Raw genomic sequence first — 20283 nt, 5'->3', positions numbered from 1 at the left:
CATTTCAGCATGTAATGTTTGACAGAAAATTGTGTGGAATTGTATAAAGTTCTTGTCTTTTGTCAGAATTACCACAGATTGATTGCAAGAAGTTATGTCTTCTGTTATTCGTAAAAAAGAAGAAAGGGACAAAGATGAATCTTCTACAGTTAAAATATATCTCAGGTTAACAACTTACTTTACATAAGAAGTATATTATTAGACACACGCCAAATTTTTTGATTAGTAGAAAAGATTCAGCAAACACAAGCTTTTGCTTTCTTTTTCAAGATTCTCATTCTCTGGATTATAAAACTTTATCTGCTGAATCACAGACTGAAGAAAATTATAAGCGTCTCAAAACAGCTCCATAATGGATTTCGGTCTATGATGCACCATGTAAATTTTGAACCATATTAGATGATGGGTTTTGCACTTTCCCTGGGGAAGATCCAATACTTTTAAAATTAATTAAAACTCTTCAGAAACTTCAAATCCAGAATATATTAAAAAATTGACTTGATGGCTCATCCCAAGAAGAACCCCAAATGGTTAAGTACTTCACTTGAAAACTTGCATATGAAATAGTTATGTTCTTGGTGCAGTAATTATGCAGTTGCAATGATTTATTTTGAGGCATTTTAATAATAATTCAGTTTCTCTTAAATTATTTCTCTGAAAAATATAAATATGATCTTCATAAAAACATGTACATATAACATTAAATTAGTACTGCATAAGAAAATCCTTACCTGCTCTGAATATTTCCATCTTATCTTAACGAGCACAATCCTATAATGGTATGTTTCTTCCTTAAGTACATCTTAACCGCATATTTACTACACAAAAGTTTTCTTCTGTTGGTCATGTCTTACTTCCTGGTTACATGTCTACAGAAACATCTTTTTTCTTGGCTCAGTAAGTTGTCTGATAAATGCATTATACAGTATCTGTGGTTTTCAGTCACCACAATGATAGTGCAACTCACATTAGAAAACAAATATCAAGTGTACATTCATCTGTGTTTGAAATGTTTTTTTTTCTTAAAATGATCACACTTAGAAGTTTACTAGTTGCATGATTCTATAAATTATTAGACATCACAGGGTGGATTTCAGGTGGACAAGCTTTCACAGTTTTAAGATTTTAATGACTTACTGATACATAATACAGGTGAAAAAATGTTAACTAGTTGTCTTTGAATCCAGTATCTTGAGTTTGACTGATATAAATCTTTCAGAAAGGTACTCAGTTTATTTTAAAGACACTGTGAGATGGAAAAAAAATCCTACAATCCCTGACAGTTTGAGTAGCTGATGCCCCCAATGTTCACAAAAGTGCCCATCTTCTATTTAAAATGTGTCCATCTAACTTCTAGCTTTTATTTTTCTGTTACATGTGTCTTTACAGCTTTGCATTCCTAATCTGTTTTTTAAGATGTATTCTCCCTGTCCCAATTTATTTTTGCTAGACTAAGTTAAAATGGACTATTTAATTCTCTGGCCAAACAGTTTCTCGAGCTCTCAAATAATTTGCATGTGGTTTTTTTCGATCACCTTTTTTTACTATGAGAACATATTAAAACACTGAACTGTAAACTGTATCCAGTACTGACATTTCCAAAATAAAAAGACCAAATCACATAGCTACTCACTCTTCCCCTCATCTTACATGCAGGAATCACATTAAACCTTTTTTTCTGCAGTGTTTGCAGTAGAGTATGTTGTTGAGTTGCTGGTCTGCTATGGACTCTAAAAGCCTTTTCTGATTAATTAGTTCTAAAACAGAGTTTTCCAATTCCCTTGCATTTGGTAGTCCAAATTTCCCAGGTTAACAACAAATAACCCATATTTCCAGCCGACAATGGGATCCCAATGTGTCAAAACAGAAGAGATATCCGACTGGTTTTCAGCTTTATGCCTCTGGAATTTCTTTGTAAAAAGGAGGCATAAGCAAGGTATTTTAATCTACCTCTATTATACTTTTTGTCTTTGGTCTCCTTTTATTCTATTTTGCCTGTTAATTGCTGACTCCAGAGAAGCCAAATTATTACTGGGATAAGTGCTGTTGAGGACATGTAGGAACAGCAGTCTCACATTAATTAACCTTACTCCAAAGGAGCAGAAAGGAAACCAGGCGGTCACACATGTAACTAGTCACAAAAACTCTAAATATTTCTAACGCTGCAGGCTGGCAGGCCCTATGATTTTACTTCACATTTCAAAATATTGATGTGGTTACTTTGACATCCCTTCTGCTGCAAAATTCCCTCCTGAACGTTGACGACTGCAGAAGAATCACAGCATTAACGTATTTTCAAACCTGAGTTTCCTTGAGGCCCTTAAAAAAAACAAAAACACACGCTAAACCTGTTCCCAGCGGAGCCCAAACCGCCAGCTGCTCACTAGTTTGGCTCCTGCCGCCCGCCTTCCGCGCCGCTTGTTTCCCGTTGCCGTGGTTACCCGCCCGGTGTAGCACGGCCGCGGGATAGCGCTCGCTGTCTCCGCGAAGTGTCTAACGCGGGGCGGTTAGAGGCTGCGGGGTTTCAAGACGGAGAGGGGCGGGTGGTCTCCGGAGGCGGCTCGGAAGGCGGCGGCTCTGGTAGCGGCTTGGCTGAACGGGAAGTAGCTCCTGAGAGCAGGTCGCGGAACCCTGAGGGGCACTGGTACGCAGAGGGGGGCGGACTACAGCTCCCAGCATGCTGAGGGGCGGCGGCCTGCGAGCCCGCCAGCTTGGGGAGCGGCGAAGGGGGGGCGGTGTCCCGCGGTGCATTCTGGGAGTTGTAGTTCCGCGAGCGAGGAGCCGTTTCCCTTCGTCTTCGGCGGGAGCCGGGGAGGGACGGGGAGCTGCTCGGTGTCTCTAGAGGAGCGGGTCTGGGCTGCCTCCCCCGGGCCTCAGCTGAGGCTGGTGGTGGGGCGAGAAGAAAGGGGGGACAGCGGCGAGGGACCCCTTCCCCGCCCGCCTGCAGGTTAGGCCTGTTCTCACCTCCTTCTTGCGTTAGTGAAGCTTTTCTAGCCCGAAATTTTCCAGAAACTGGAGCTTTGCCTTAAAGCAGTGACATAGTTTTGCTTTGTGTGTTTTAAATGAGGGTTCATCAAGAGCTTTCTGGTTTCTGAGTCTTTATTATGTAACTATTATTATGAATTTATTGTTGAAAGATAAATACACATATACACACACACATATAAATATACATACATATATATATATATATATATTCAGTTCTCAGCAGCTATTATGCTCAGAAAAATTATGTGTGAGGCATAGGGTTTAGCACTGGTACCATCCACAAGGAATAAAGAGCAGGCAGAAGTTTTTAATATTACAGTTTGGTTACACTTGTAAAATTCAGAAGAGTAAACAATACTGTAGGGATTTTCTTACCACAAACTAATCTTTTTCTTATATTTTTCTTGTACATTTCTGTTACAGAGTGAAGTGTTGTTCAGAACAAACTTGTTTTCAGAACAAACTTCTGTCTGCTGTTGAATAAACTTACGTCTGAATAAACTTACACTAAATGAATGCCCTTTTTTTTGGTGTATGCAGTGCTGAAAGTTAATGTTTTTTTATGTAGCACTGAAAGCAAATAAGAAACTATGGAAAACAGAATGTCAGAAGATGTTGAAAGAATTGAAAAAGAAATAGAAATTGAATTGAGCAGAATCAGTGTTTCTTCCTTTGAAGCAGATGATCCTGACACAGATGTACCAGAAGAAGCTTTGAGTGACAGTGAGACAGTAAGTATTCAGTGGGCTAAACTTCCTTTACCTGCTCTTGAAAGCAGTATAGGCATTGGAAAACCTATCTGATGAATGAACTTTATCCTGATATATCTAAGAAGAGGATTCATTCTGAGAAATAGTCTAATTAGTGTTACTTCATGAAAACATAACCTCCAGTGGTGACAACACAATAAAATGGACGAGCATCAGCATTCTGCTCAAGTGAGAAAATCAGACTCTGGTAGACCATGGTTTATTTTAGAATTCTTTGAAACTGGAAGATTTTTTAAGTTAATGAGCTAGATTAAAATTTGGATAAAAAAGCCAATGCATCCTTGGTTTAAATATTGCAAAAGACTGTTTTATAATATGTTTGAAGACATCCTGATATTGATTTATTTTATATGAATTGGTGCTTAAAGTTCTCTCTCTTTTTTTTTTCCCCTCGATTTCTTATTTTGAGGAAAGATTTTTCTCTGAAGTCCACTCAGTTATTTGGGTCTTTTTCTGTTATTGTGATCTTTCAGACTTGTAGCCTATGGACTGCTCTGTAGGGTATCTGAACAGTTGATATTGCTTGTATGTGACCATGAACCATATATTTAACATAAAATCACGGTAGGCCAGGACATCACTGGTAATTATTTATGTACTTAGATGCTGAATGCCAGTAACGTTTACAGCAATTTACAGATCCTAGAGAAAGTCCATTTTCCCAAATCCCTGAAGTCAGAAAAAGACGATCTTTTGAATAGAGAGTATTTGTGTAGTAGAGTAAGTTGAAGTATCTGATTTACATCAATATTTTAAACACTTGTAATAATTTAAAAATACTTTGTTTTCTGGAACAGCTGTAGCATCTTTATGACAAAGACTCTGTGCACCGTATGTCTATATCTTTCTTGGTTAAATTTTATCTTAACCCTTTTCTTAATTTCTTGGTCCAAGCAAATTACGAAGGAAAAATATTAAATGAAACATGTTTCTGAAGACAGCAGAAGATAGCAGATATTAGAATATATTCTACTTAGAATTTAATTAGAATGTAACTAATAATTAGAATTATTAATTGTTCAGTGGGTGATGAGACAATAGTAAAAACAAAATGAGAAGTGTGTAGGAATTGGAAAAAATCTTAGTAGCAATAGCTACTAAAATTTACATTCTTAAGTACTGTGTAGGTGAAACTCAAATGGGTCTTTATTCTTGCGTGTTAAGTATTTACCTCTGGTTGTGGCTGTAAGATTAAAATGTAGAATTTATGTCAAATGATGTGTTTTCTAGATTTCAGATGACTTGCCAGAATCAGTTTTGTCCTATTTAAACTTTATAAAGAACACAAATCAAGATGCTGAAAAGCTTATACTGCAAGACTTAGAAGATGAAGAAACTACAAGTAAGCAGGGATCACACTTAAAATATATATGCACCTCATATTACCACTAGAACTAGCAACTGTCAGAAAAAACAATGTAAACTTTTGAGTACAGCAAGCCAGGAAAGCTATTGCATCCGTTTAAACTCATTTCCCGGTATTGTAACATCTTTGATCTTTGTTTTTTTTCAGCTTGCTCTAATTAAATGTAACTACATATCTTCTGGAGAGAGATGATCTTTTATAAACATTTTATGCAACACTTTTTATTCTGTAAAATAATTCATTTATGAAGGATTTGCTAATATAATGATTTTAAATGTGTGGGTAATAATTTATAACTGATTTAAAGGCATTGGCTTTTATTGTTTCAAAAATCCATTTTTGCTTTGGAGGAATCCATAAATAAGACAATCATTACTACAGCCTCTTGTTATCTTGAATTACCATTATAGCATTCTTAAAGCCTGCATTCTTTTTTGCATCATTGCTCAAATGTAAGTGATTGCACCTTTCTGTATTAACAGCATAGTTTCAGTAGGGTTAAGTGTAAGGCATTTCACTCATTCAGCCTACTCACAACTGGTGAAATGAAGTTTTTCTAATTGTACTAGTCACAATAAGCTGCCATCCTAGCTCTAAAAAAATTATTCAGAAAATACCTGTTCTTAAGTCAAAGAGTACAGTTTTAGCATGCGTACCTATATCTAAGCGTCCTCTTCTCTACATAGATCCAATACTGAAAGCAGTGAGGTATGACTATATGGACCATAACACTAAATCTTTGAATAGGTATTATTTGTATTTTTTTGACACGGAAGTTCATGTGTACTGTATTGAAGCATGTAAGCTGCTTCTGTAAGTATAAGTTACTCCCTACTGTAATGCAGTTTAACTGCAGGTAAACATAGACATAGGTGTTTTTATTACTACTGTATATTAAGAGCTAATGCATAGTACTCTTTCTCTTTTGAAGACTAGCAAGCCCAATTCTTAAAACACAGTTTTGTTAGTCATGAGGAGTGCTAAATACCAGACTAGTCAGGTGATCATGTCCTTGAAAGTAATGTGCACACACACACATATGGAAAAGAAAACATGCTTATAATCTCTAGCAATAAAATCATGGAATACAGTCTGCTAGGATTAGCTTTTGAGCATGAATTGAATTTTTCTAAAAATTCATATGATGCTAAACCATAGATTGAGATAAGTTACAGGAAATGGGAATGGTTGACCTAGACCAGACTCAAATGGGAGCTGAAGTTAAGAGTTCATACAGTAGGGCCCTATAGGGTATGTTTAGAAGAGTATGTTTACCTGTAGAGATATCCAAGCTAATGTTAAATGAACTTGCCTTGTTACTGGGAGCAATCTAGCTGTACCAGCTGTGTGACTGAAGCCAAGCCCAGAGTTTAAATGTTAGAGATATCTGGCATTATCTACTCTGTTTTAGTAACTCTTATCATCACACTCATGCAGTATAAGGGTCTTTGTGAACAAAAGTTCAGTATTTTATATACATTTTGATATTTTTAGGAAAGGGTTTTTTAAATCTTTTTTGTAACACTTATTTTCGTTTATTATTTTTATAATAAAACTGTCAAGTTTTTGACATACAATAGTTTGGTGTAAGAAATTTTACAAATTCAGATGTTTAGGCAGAAAATTCTTTCATAGATACAATTTGATATCACTGGATTCTTATGGTATCACTGTGTGTTCAAGTTATACATATATTTGCTATTTTTAATTTAGAAGAATGACTCCCATATATAGAGTACATAGAGAATAGAGATTTTTCCTTTTTTTAAGGTTTTTTTTTTAAGAAAAAAATACTTTATTTCTCTGTAGTCTGAAGAGAGATAGTAACTAAGCAGTGTAGAGCAGAATTCTAGTACTGAAAAGATATTTTCTGTCTGTGTCCTAAACTGTATATTTTCTTTCTTCTTCAGGTAATGTTTATGAAGTAGTTTCTAGCCATGCTTCAGATTACTTGGCAGAGTTGGCTTTGGAATATAATGAAGATCCAGAAGAATTTAAAAAAAGGGTATTCTGTATTTAAACAATACATATAGTGAACCAAATTCTTTAAAGTAATCTAGATAATGCTTACTCGGCATCCTGAAGAGCCCTGTAGATGTGTTTTGTCCCTTTCAGACTATTCACAGAGTATTAAGATGAGTTTGCATACACCTTTCTTCAGAATTGCGACATCAATTGTAATACACTGTGTCTGCAAGTTTTAAAATTTGGAATAAATGTCCATATCATTAGTTGGAAAGTTGAACACAAAAATCAACAAAATTAAACAATATTAAACAATCCATTATTGTTATTTATTGGTAGAATATTATCTCAATAATATTATAATCCTTTTAAACTTCTTTAATCTTACTCCTTTTGTTATGATGATTAGCCTGTTAATCAGGCTCCTAAAATATTCCATTATTTTATAGAAAATATTAATTTAATAATGTCTGTAACTTTCAAAGAATCAAGATTTGTGGACCTTGCTTTTATATTTTGAGAGGTTTTGAGTGAATACCTTCCTGAAGTTCTTAGAGAAACACACACCTGTGCTTAATTTAATTATTTTTAATTTGTCATCTTGTTTTTACTAGTTAGCACTTTTGCAAACACAAATTTTTATTCTCAAGAGACCATTGTTTAGGACAGCACAATTATTTTCTGTGACCTTAGCTGTGGAACAAATAGTATATCTGGAGTATGTGATAAACAGATGGTGAATGAGCAGAAGAAATAGATTAATTCTTGCCAATAAAAACTATGAAAGGAATATAGCAAACCTTGGTGCTCATAGTGTTATTTTCAATTTCCTAAAAACTCTCTAACTATTTCTTTTTATATGTTCTTAACAGTATTAATGTATATATGAAGTGTTTACTTTAAGCCAAAGCAAAACAAGCTCCAAACACAAAATATTCATTTTTCAGGTCAAAATACTGCCAAATACTTAAAGACAGCCCCCCCAAAATCACAAAAAACCTAATCCGCCCAAACTTTCCTTCCCCCCCTTTTTTTTTGAAAATAATCCATTATTTCTAATTCTAGAAAATAATATTTTGACTGACACATGTTTGCATTATACAATGTCTAGGGGTAAAAGTCAGCACTCAGGGTCATTATTATGCTTGTCATATGATGAAAAGATTATCCTTGTCCTGGAGAGTTTTTATAACGTTCTGCTTTTAAATTTTGATTTTTCCAACACTTCATGTTTCTTAATGACAATATTAAACTATATTAGGTATTGTCTGAAATAGAAAATGAAGACTTGCAGATTGCTACAACTTCTAATTGTAGTACTCAGTCCACAAGTGATGATGCTATTAAAGTGGTCACTGATGAACATTTTGTTGCAGGTAAGCGAATTCATTATTTCTTCGGTTGTGTTGCTCTTTAGCATCATGTTAACAAATCTTTCTATATGTATTTCTTTCTTTTCTCTTTTCATTAGTAGCTTAATACTCTTTGTAAAGAATTACAGAGTGATAGTATCCAATAGATCCAGATTCTTCTTGAGCTGGACATAGGTGAGCAGATGCTTATGCTTTTATCTAAATTCAGGATTAGGAAATTATCCTCTTATTTGTCTTCAAGGTCTCGATATAAATTTGTTCCAAAAAACATTTTCCAAAAATGATTTAAGTAATTATAAATACAAATGGAAACCAAACTGGAGGCATCAAGAATGTGCTTTGCTACAACTACCTTTATTTTTTTTATAGTCATATTGGGTGGGATTGTTCCCTTTTACTATGGTCTTTACGTGTTTTGGGTTGGTGTAGATCAGTTATAAAACCCCTGTTGATAGCTATGGAAGACCTTTCTCCTGAAGCCAAAGTGCAATCCTGAAATATGCATTGGTAGAACAATCATGACTGTGGCAGGAAACACAGGTTGCAATAGTAAGTGTACTTTATGATTAAAAAAGGCAGGGCTGTCTCTGGTATGAAAGTCTTGTTACAGTCCTGTCTTCTTGGAGGATCTATATTGCTGACCGTACCAGCACAGAATCCTTTTGGTTGCATTTCTTGTCCATACTTTAAGATGGCTTCTGATGCTTACTGTGAATTTAAGTAAAATGTTTACTTGGTTGATTACAATTTCTTAGCTGATGTTGACATGAACATAAGCTTTACCTACCATGAAGTAGAAGAAAAATGTAGGCAAGAATTTGAGCAATGGGAGAAAAGACAAAAAGAACTTGAAGATGAGAAAAGGAAAAAGTGGAAGGCTGAGAGGGAAGCACAGGAAAAACAGAATGAAGAGGAACAAACAAGAAGGCTGCAGCGTCTGGAGGAATTTGAGGCTGAAAGAATAAAGTTAGAGCTTCTTCATAAGGTAATTAATGATACTGAAACCAAAATGTTCCCTTTTAGACTATTTGAATTCAAGATCTAATATGCAAAAGAGCACTTCCCAGACTCTATGGCCATCCTAAACTTCATCACTCATGACACCAAAATGAAGTGTAAGTCATACTTAAATATGACTTGTGTTGTTTTGGGTTTTGTTCTTTTTTGCTTTGATCAACAGTGAATTGATGTACTATGCTAAATGTTAAATTGCTCCTTAGGCTTTTCCCTTATTATATTGTTACATGTTTATGATATGACTCCTGCCAGAGTCCCTGAGATAAGAGTTAGTGTCCTAAGATACTCACAAAAGTAAAATGGTCACTATGCCTTACTAAATACTGATCTTTATTGTGGAACAAGTGTCATCAGCCTCTTGTTGTACAGTAACCTAATGATTATGGTGCTTGACCAAGAAGTGAGAAAACAGGATCCTTGGTCCTCCTCAACCTGATGAGGTTTGAACCTGTGGTTCATGGGAATGTGCTCTTATCACCTGATCATAGAACAGAATAGAATGGAACACTCTTTCTCCTTCTGTCATACTTTGGGTTATTATGGAATAAAAGAATGCAAGATTCCTTGAGATCAAAGAGGAAAGTGAAAAAATTGTCTTACAGTTGTGTTCTGATACCAATCCTTCAAATGCACCTCTTGGAACAGATTAGAATCCAGGCCTTCCTTTTCAACAGACCACAAAATAGGGCTTCCTCTTCTCCTTGATGTCATAAATCGTTTTTGGTTGTAGAATGGCTTTCTTTCTCTGGACAAAGTGGAGCATGTCCCCATTCAGACAATTTGGTAGTACTGGGCCTGGTGCACTCTTTCTGGAAGTGAGAGATGGAGGCACCTTCCTCCATTAGAGAAGGACCTAGACTTCTAGTCTCCTATTTCTGAACAGCATGCTTCTGAATATGCAGGAAAAGCAATGTTTAGACACCTGGAAGACTTTATGCTCCAAATTAGAAGTGCTGGTTTGTATATATTGGTTCCTTCATGTCACTATATATTTAATTTGTTTGATATTGATTTTATCTTGGTTCCACCAGGAGTTAGATGGTTCTGGATTATCCTCCATTTTTTAGATAGTTACTATCTCCTAATTTTCAGCCACATGTAATTTCAGATCATTGGGGTTTTCTTTCTGATTGAGCATGTGTAGGAAAAAAATTGCTATGTATTTGCAAATAGTGAGAAAATAGGCTTGAACTTCCATTTTCAATTTGGAAACAGTTTTGGTGAAAATTTTTCCTTTAGCTTTACTCAGCAAAAATCCTGTCTGAAAGACTGAAGACCATCAGCATTACTATACCACTGCAATTAAAGGAGGTCAGTTCATGCTACTCTCAGAACTTTTCTTTCAGGTTTAAGAGATTACTCTGTTATGTTGCCATAATCCCCGTATATTTTGAATGTTGTCTTCATAAGCATAGTCTTCATTTTCAGTGATAGTGTAGAGTTAGGAGAAGGTGGGAGTTGTTTGGACCATATGCTGAGGTCTCTGAAGGTATACCTTTTTCAGTATATGACCAAATCTGTATTTTTGATCTGGATGTCCAGTCATTTATTTTGTTCCCCACAGCTGAGTTTCTCATTTTGATTCAGGCATTCACAACAGTGGATCACTGAAAAGTCAAGAAGATGGGGACTTCAGAGAGAGGGTGTTTTGTGACATTCAGGGTTTTGTACAATATTCATTTAAGTTAATTTGTTGTGCAGAAACAACAAAGTATGATGGAAGATGAGTTACAGAAAGAAAAGAAAGCTTGGAGAGACAAAATGATGCAACATGAGGTAAGGCTGTACAAGGAATTTTTGTCAAAAGAACGTGAGAATATATGAATGTTATATATTTAAGAATAAATGTTATTCTGTAACAGTTAATACACCAAATTCTGCTTCTTAAGAATAAATATATATCAACACCTGTCTTGCTTTCAGAATGGCTGAACTCTATCCCAATTGTTGTTTTGATTTAGGAATTGATCATGAAACTACAGTTGCAAGTGGAAGAGGAGGAAAAGGCCTTTGAAGAGCAGAAAGCAAAACAAAGACAACGCTTGGCAGAACAAAGGAATGCAGCAGCTGTGAAAATCCAAGCTAGATTTAGATCATTTTTAGTCCATAAAAAATATGCTCCCATCTTAAAAGAATGGAAAGATAAAATTAAAAGGAAAAAGGAAATACAAGAAGAAATAGAGAGGGAAATGAAAGAAAAGGAGGAAAAAATGAAGAGGCGTATGGAAGAAAGGAAGCAAAAAGAAGAAGAGAAAAAGAGACAAGAAGAACTAGAAAGACAGAAATATTTGGAACAGGTGAGGAGGCATGAGGAGTATGAGAAAAAGAAAGTAAGCCTGAGACTTGAAAGAGAAAAACAGTTGCAGACAAAAAGAGAAGAACAGAGAAAATTAAGAGAAAAAGCAGCAGGAGCTATGATGAATGAAGATGGAGAAAAGGATGAAGAAAACATAACAGAGGAAAAATTGGGAGAAAATATAAAAGCAATAAGAGAACAGAAAAAGGAACCGAGTAAACAACTAGTGGAACAAGAAGAAAATCAAACTGAAAAAATGGATGAAACAAGTAATTGGATGATTCCAATAAAAAGAAAGTCCACACTGCCAATACCAAATATATTAAATTCTGAGAAGAAGGAACACTCTTCTCAAATAAATAACGAGAATATAGATAGAAATTCAGTAATGTGTGCAGAAAAAAGTTACTCAGAAACTGGAGATCTTAATAAAGCTATAATTACATGTGCTTCAAAGAACAAATCTGTTGATTTTAGAGCTAGTGATGTGGTAGAAAATAAGGTAAATAATACAAACAGTAGTCCACTGAATGCCCAGCCAAATGCCAATAATAGAGAAATCAAAGATCAGTTTTCTCAGTCTGAAACAGTGAAGACAACTGTGTTTCTAAGGGAAGATTCTAATGAGAAAGTTGGTGAAAACTGGGACAGAATTCAGGATGTAGCTAAGTATTCCAATAGACTAGAAATTCTTCCTGATGATACTGAAAAGAAGAGATTAAATTGGATGAGGACATGTAAGCCTTGGTCTAAAATATATGGAGAAAATCAAAGAAAGAAAGTAACTAAAAAAAAACAGCCAAGGAAAAGTTCAGTTAACAAGGTGCCTTCATTAAGTATAGAAAAGATCATTCATAGTGGCCCTTGGAGCACTCTGCAGCAGGTAACTATACACAAGATGTAGAGTAAAGTAGGAAGTATAGAATTCTGTAGAATTCTATACTTTCTGAATATCAGCAGAATGCCATTGTGAAAAATGGAAGAGGAAGGAATTATATTTGGGAAGGTTACAGCAACAACTCTCTCTGAGATCCTCTGTACAGATGTAGGATACAGACCCTCTGAATTCTTGTGAGCATTGTGGAGCAGACTGGCATGGTAGCAGTCTTCAGATGATTGACAATATCAATGACTCTGTAAAAGGCAGGAGTTTCTAGCTCCTATTTTCTGCTAAGTTAGCAAGGTTTTGCCTTTGTATGTGGGGCTGCATACAGAAGCAAGACATTGCTGATCATTATAGATGGTGTTTTGCCATAAGAAACACCTCTTGGCTCCCAGCACTTACTGAGTATCACCATATGCTTGCTCTTCTCTTGCTATCCACACTGAGGTTACATGCTATGTGGGATAACACTTTAGTCTGAACTATTTTGGTCTATTCTTGTACATTCAGTCATTATTTATGGGACTGTAATGGGACAAAATCCACAGTACTAATTTCTTTACTTTAGTGGCAATCTTCCATTTGTTCAAATTCAGTGTTATTGGTAGAGTATCCCTTATATTTATTTTAAGATGGATGTCAAAATCAAACTTTTTTATGGTATCATTTCCTAATTAACAGATCAAACCCATCATCGCCATCCTTTTTGTGTGAAAGAATTAACATATTAGTTGTTTACATTTTATAAAGGCTTAGTAAAATATAGTTTTGGTCTTAAAAAAAAACTTTAGAAAATAAACATAGCTCATAAAATTGTGTGATGAATGGCAGATATAGCAACAGTTAATCTTATTTATTATTAAATGTATGTAGGTCACAATACTGACACTCGAAGATTTACCAGAATGTAGCCTCTCCACATTATCTGAATGTGCAAATCTTCAAGTACTGACTCTCAGACGCTGTGGACTAGTTGCACTGGAAGGACTAAGTAACTGCAAAGACCTAAAGTATATCAATGTGGAGGTACCAAGCACATTTGATTCCTATATTATAACTTGGGAAGGACTGCCACTTTTGCTGTTCAGGCAGTTATGCAATTGGGTCCAAGTGGATACATAACTTTTAGTGCCTCAAGAGCATAGGAATATGAACAAAATACTCCCCTGTCAACAAAACTGTATCAGCAGATATTTTATTGTGTGTAGTGGTACTAAAGCAACGTCGGACAAATGAATCAAGCTATACTAATAAAAGTGCACGATATTATTAGTCAAGGATCAAACCCCATTTATTCAGTTAACCAATATAGCTGAATAAATAATAAATGTAGTTTAGAGCTGGTCTAAATTCATGTACGTATAGACCAAGATTTCTAAAAATGAGTGACTAAATTAAAATTAATTTATATTTAGGTATTTTAATAAGCAGTTTGTCTTTTTTTTTTTTAAGTTTGAGCACTCTTACTCTATGTCTTTGAGTTTAACTCTGAATTAGAGGTATAAATAGCAGGATGCACCTTGCACTTAGTTTTGCAAGTAGTTCAGGTGTAGAAATCTTTAGACTGATTCCATTTATAGTCAGAGGAGAAAAACAGACATTTTAGATCATGAATCATCTCCTTCTAACTTGGATGTTGCAGTGGGATGAAATGTCTAGTTTTCAGATGCACCTATTTCTTTCAATAGGTTGTGAAGAAAATCTAGATGCTTCAGTTGTAGATGTCTGCATTTTAGCCATGTATAGTTAAATGGGTCCCAAGGTGACTATTGTTACCTACTGTAATACTTGTGGCATTTGAAAGGGAAGTAGCTTAGAATTATAGAACTTCAGAGCTTTCAGAGCTAGGATCATACACACAGTTTTTGGTCTCCTGTGGTTAGATCATGAATAGCCCTATTGTAACAACATTAGTATGACAAAGTGATAAATCTTCCTTACCTCAGTCACTCTGATTTATGACCAGGCAGATGCTTTTGGCCATAGTAGATGCTCAGCTTAAGCAGGAGTGGGTAGGAGAAAGGTAGTCCTTTCCAACAAACACCTCAACGTTCATTAAAATTGCTCATGTATTTGCTCAAGGAACAGTATAATGACTGATACTAGAGGCATGATCTCTAGATACCTGATACTGTCCTATGTCTTACATGGCAATTTACGTTTCTCTTAATGACAAAAGAAAACATTTTCTTATGTGATGCATCTCACTTATGGAAGTTGACAACTCTTTTTCCCTTTTTGATTTGAGTTGTTTTGACAATACCCATTCACAAGAAAGTTAATATGCCCTTATTATTTATAGAAGTCTTGAATGTTTCTGTTTGCCCAGTAAATGCTGTTCTTTCCAAAGTGTATTTTTATTTTGTTCTAGCAAAGGCTCCTAGAAAATACACTTTTAATTATACTTTATTAATACTTTAATAATCATATATATTAATAATACTTTAAGAATAACATTTTATACTTTGATCATTCCAGCTAATGTGTCGGTTGTCTTCCATTCAACCTAAATGAAGGAACAGTCTTTTTTGTAACAGCTGAAACAATCCAAGATTATTTCATGGGTTTTTCTTGCATAGTTAAAGCAGCTGCCCCTTTGCTTCCCTTGGACATTCACTCGTACTTGATACTGCCCCTTTTAACTAACTTTTAAGCCATATCAATTCCCTGCTCTGACTTACTGGTACAATTGAAGGGTGTCCAAAGGCAGGAATCAGTGTTATGGCTTCCAAAGGACACCTCTGTGTATCTATGCCTGCAGTTGGAGCTAGCACCTAAACCAGGTCAGCTTGTTAATTCTGGAATAGGAATTAGTCCCTTGGGCATAATTGATTTGTTATAAAGGCAGGGAGTTGTTTTTTTCCTTTGAGCATCTGCAGGTGAACATCAGAAGTAAATAAAAGCAGGAGCTAGTAAAAGAGAAATCAAAGGAGGCACTGTTAAAGTGGCTTGAGGGAGATGTTTAAAAAAAGCAAGAGTTTTGGGGGGAAGAACATTAGCTAAAAAGCATGTTAATGCTTGTGATCAAAGAATACCTCTAAAGACAGTTATTCATTTATTTTCATTTTTTAGTAAATAGGATTCTGTCAAAGTCATACCTGTCTTCATTAGCATCTAGCAGATATGATGGCTTCTATGCAGTTTTTTGTTCAGTCTCCCAGACTTTGTGAAGGTAGGAAAGTGGGAAGGACCATCCAATCTTTGACTTATACTATTTCTTTAAACTTCTGGGCATTGGTGGAGACAGAATGCAACGTGAAATGTCTCTTGGCTCTGTCCTAGTAGGACACAAAAGCAGTTTTTACCACTCATCAATTTATTTTCCTAGTGGAAAAAAATTGCAATGCCCTTCCTATTAGCTAGAAGTTTAGGTTAAAAATGAACAATAGTGATAATATCTACCATATTCTTACACTTCCTCTGCTCTTTCACTTAAAATGCCATTTAATATTCTTGTTCTTCTTTGTCACAGGAAAACAACATTCAGATCATAGACTGTGAGAATCTAGAAAATCTCTGTATTCTAATTCTGAATAAGAACCATCTTTCATCAGTTTGTGGCTTAGGTGGGTGCAGAAATCTCCGAAATCTTGAACTTTCCTACAACAGAATCACTCGAATCGGTAAGAAAATTATGAAAAAATTATTCCAATTTGTGTAAAAGCATATTTGTGCTGTTTACATTCAGGATTATACTTACCTTGGATTCAGGGCCAGCCAACTGCTAAACCCAAAGGAAAATGAGGAAACAGAATAGATCTGCATTTTAGAGCATAGTCAGCTTAACATTTATTTGCTGTATGGTTATAATGCCATGTATTCTATCTGCCATGTCATATGACTGTTGTCAGGCAAATATAGTCCTTTCTAGAAGAGCCCCTAATATCATCTGCACCAACTCAGTTGGAATATGAGTTCAGCCTGTCTACAAAAGCAAATCATACGGAGCCTAGCCTTGCAACTGCAGGGAGTTGCAGCATGTTCCTATGACTGACACAGTAAGTAGGTATATACAAATCATATTATTTGTATGAGTGGGTGGACCATGCTAACACTGTGTCACAACTGTTCTTTCTACTAAAACGCTACCCATTACGGTTCCAAACTATTGTTCCGTTCTTCTCTACCACTGTGGCTCTTCGTTGCTACTGATTGCTCCAAAGCAAGAATGAGTCTAAGGTACAGTAGTGCAGCTCATTTAGGTGTTGGCATGCCTGCTGTGCCTATTTTATTTATGGAGGCAGCATGTTTTATCTTGTTAGGTCCAACAGCGGGCAGGCAACAAGCATATCTTTTAGCATGCAGTCAACCAGTTAGAATTCACATGGCCCCAGATCACTCAACAGAGGCATCGCTACATGAAAACTTTGTGCCAGAAGATATGTTTTCTGCTGGCCAGCCAGGAATTTCTCATATACAGAACAGGTATTCTCCTGTCTGCCTGTACTGCCTTTCAGACTGTAAAGTGCCTAAGGGGCAGATACCATGTCTCAGCAGCTGGCAAGCCAACGATATTGACTCGTGGGCCTTGTGTTATGTAGATTTGGTGTAGCTGTAATCAGGATCTAGAGCCTTTTCTCACTGACAGAAGGGCAGGAAAGTACAGTGCAGTGAAAATAACTGAGGATATTGCTGTGCTTAAGTGGAGCAAGTAGTTTTTTGGTTTTGGAATCATGTAGGGAGGTAAGACCATTAGGTGTCTCTGAAAAGAAACATTAGCAGTTGAGAAAAGGTAAATTGCCAGATCATTGCTTAAAAGGCAGTTCTTAAGGCTGAAAGGAATAGATTTTCTCCAAGAAGGCAGCACAGCAGATGGGACAGAACTAGATTTAACAGCCTTGCTATGGCTGTAGGGAGTGAGGTTTTGGTAGCTGGCATACTGTGGGATTTGTCAAGGCAACCAAAATACAGGTGTTTCAAAGGAGATTAACCTTCAGATGCTTTCCCATTGAAATCAAATCACGTGTCCTTATGGGCAAGATAGAAAAATTCCATATGATGAAGTAATTCATTTTATGTAAATTGAAAAGTTGTCTGGGAAACCTAAAGAGGTGAATTTCTAGTTGTGTTCTTGGCCTGTGTTCAGTCTGGAGATATTCCTTAGAAAGATTTCAGAGTTGGGACAGTGGAAGAAAGATGATTTTGATTCTTGTCTTGATTTAGGCTTTTAATTTTCCTTAGAATATGTATAGTGGAGAACTACCTGGACAAGGGGAAAATAAAACCATTTTGAAGTTGATGAATGAAACACATTCACATATGAGATTTATTTAAAGAAATCGTGTCCGTTGTCAAAAACACGAGACTGAACCAACATGAAGATTGATAATGCAATTCCATGATAAATAACAAGGGCATAGTGACGAGGAAATAGGAAAACTCAAGAAATTATGTTGATATGTACAAACCCTCATGTTTGATATGTACAAACCCTCATGCAGATTTGATATTTTGAATATCTTTTGCTAATAAGTGAAAATAATCCAAATCTGAAATGTTGGTGTTTGTGAACATAATTTATATTACTTGAGAATAGTCTTGTGAATAAAAGTGCTGGAACACCAACATTTATTGTAAAAACACATTAGTATCCTAAAGGGAACTGATGAAATAAAGTGATTGTAAGAAGCTTGTCCTTGTGGCCAGTAATGCTGTATGAGATTTTTTTTCAGATATACTTCATATGATAAAAATGGCTGCAAGGTTCCTGAAAGTAATCCATAGTATGGCTTAATTCATAGTATGACTTAATTCAGCCTTTTCATTTATTTATTTTCCTATTTAGTATTTTATTATTATTATTTTACTATCTTACTTAGTATTTATTTATTTATTTATTTATTTATTTTCTTATTTATTTTTATTTATTTTTTATGTTTTGGAAGTTGCAGTACTGTGCAATGTTCTGTGTTGGTTACACTAACTTCATTCAGCTTTAATAATGAATGTTTTTTTTCCCTAAGAAGTAAGGCTTATTTATAATATTTTTATTTTAATAACTTATTGTAGGAAACTTCAAGTGTACTATGATTTTTTCACTAAAATATAACATCAGTTGGGGAAAAATGAGAGTTGCCAGAAACCCATAAAATAAAGGTAGAAGTGTGAAAATTATGTTGCAGTTATGCATCTCCACTTAATAATGCATGGTCACAAACTATGTAATAGCATTTTTACTATATTGAAATTCAGTGTAGGTATGTATTTGGAAGATGGATGCTACGCTTAAATATCTTCTTACATCTTACACAAACAAAAAGCAGCATTTTGACTTAATTCATAGGAAAAGAAATATTGCATAAGTATGCCGGGGTAGGTTGTAAAATTTCTTTATGTTGTCCCAGTATAGGAATGCTCTTCAGTGCTGCTTTGGACCTACTGTTTTTAAGAAGGCACATCAAGTTCTTTTTTAATCAGATTCTTTTCGGTGTGGTGGGGGTTTTTTTGTTTGTTTTTGTTTTTAATCGTCATGTGCAGTGTTAGGTTTCACTCCTCTCTTATCATTTGTCTCTGTTGCAAATTGGAAAGAAGTTTCTTCATAGCTTCATTGACCGCTAAGGTAGAATCACTCACTAAGAGTCCAACTGCATTCTTTGCAAATGGCTAAGACCTGCTTATGTCGAGGTTCTCCACAAATCTTGCAGAAACCATGTACTCTTTCAACAAAATGCATTTTCCCATATACTGGCATAGCTGTTGTTTGCTGCATCATATGTAAAACAATATCTTCTGGAAGTGTGCAGAATTCATGCTTATTTTTAATTTTTCATATATGTAGAAGAAGTATTAAAATACTACCACTTTTATTATGTTTTTCTACATCTCATATATTTCTCTTGGATTGCATTTAATAGTTCCAAAATAGATTGAGATTCCCATTCTAGGCAGCCTTGGCGTGTCTGTTGCTAATGACATGCAGTCTAATTAAACAAGGCAGATCAGGAGAAGGAGATGCAAAAAAGTGCTTTGTGCAGCAGGCAGAATGAGAAATTCCTAGATCCTGTATTAACTCCTCGCTCTGCTTATCGTGTGTGTAGTCTCTCCTTTCCTCCCACTCCATGATAACTCAGTGCTTTTGATGTTGTCAATATTACTATGCTGATAAGTTAAAAATGGAAACTTAAAAATGGAAGCAGCTCTTGTGAAGAAGTCTTGGAAGCTGTTAATATGAATCCTGTCCAAAATGAAATTGTTTTGAGACCGCTAGATGGTGCTAGTTCTCTTTTTATTTTTCTCCAAGCACCAAAAACCCCACGGAACAGGAACTTGCAGGAAGGATAGTATGTCGTGGGCACGTTTGAAATTCTTTCACAGTAATTAAAGACTTGCCTGTATGTTTCCTAAAGCTTAGTTTGGAAGTTACTGTATGGAACATTTGTTTTAGATCTAGGATGGTATCTCTTTAATATCGAATACGCTTTCAGGTGAATGTGTTATTTCCAGTAGGCGTTTTCCTTTTCTAAATTCAAAGCCCTATTTTTTGTTTGTTTTTAAATATAATTCTAACTTCGACATTTAATTGTTTTTACTTCAGTTTTCTTCTTATCTTTTGTCTTTTCTTCCTCCTCTATCTTGTAAATAATCTGTGGCGCTCATAATCCAGCTTGTTCTCAGAAGATAATCAC

At 35.4% G+C, this 20283-nt stretch overlaps 1 protein-coding gene across 1 annotated transcript in view; it reads left to right on the top strand.

Annotated features, from left to right (window-relative positions):
- Positions 1-2824: 2824 nt before the first annotated feature.
- The window catches only part of LRRIQ1 (leucine rich repeats and IQ motif containing 1), a 125547-nt gene continuing 108088 nt past the window's right edge, over positions 2825-20283 (top strand). The window contains exons 1-10 of the mRNA XM_067289916.1: positions 2825-2947; positions 3557-3719; positions 4989-5100; positions 7035-7129; positions 8351-8465; positions 9218-9447; positions 11181-11255; positions 11441-12658; positions 13532-13684; positions 16131-16281. Coding sequence (XP_067146017.1) covers positions 3579-3719; positions 4989-5100; positions 7035-7129; positions 8351-8465; positions 9218-9447; positions 11181-11255; positions 11441-12658; positions 13532-13684; positions 16131-16281 — 2290 coding nt within the window. The 5' untranslated portion in view covers positions 2825-2947; positions 3557-3578. The remainder of the gene's footprint in view (positions 2948-3556; positions 3720-4988; positions 5101-7034; positions 7130-8350; positions 8466-9217; positions 9448-11180; positions 11256-11440; positions 12659-13531; positions 13685-16130; positions 16282-20283) is intronic.

Source organism: Apteryx mantelli, chromosome 1, assembly GCF_036417845.1.
Source record: "Apteryx mantelli isolate bAptMan1 chromosome 1, bAptMan1.hap1, whole genome shotgun sequence".
NCBI classification, from domain to species: domain Eukaryota; kingdom Metazoa; phylum Chordata; class Aves; order Apterygiformes; family Apterygidae; genus Apteryx; species Apteryx mantelli.
This window is presented reverse-complemented; position numbering and strand designations above follow the sequence as displayed.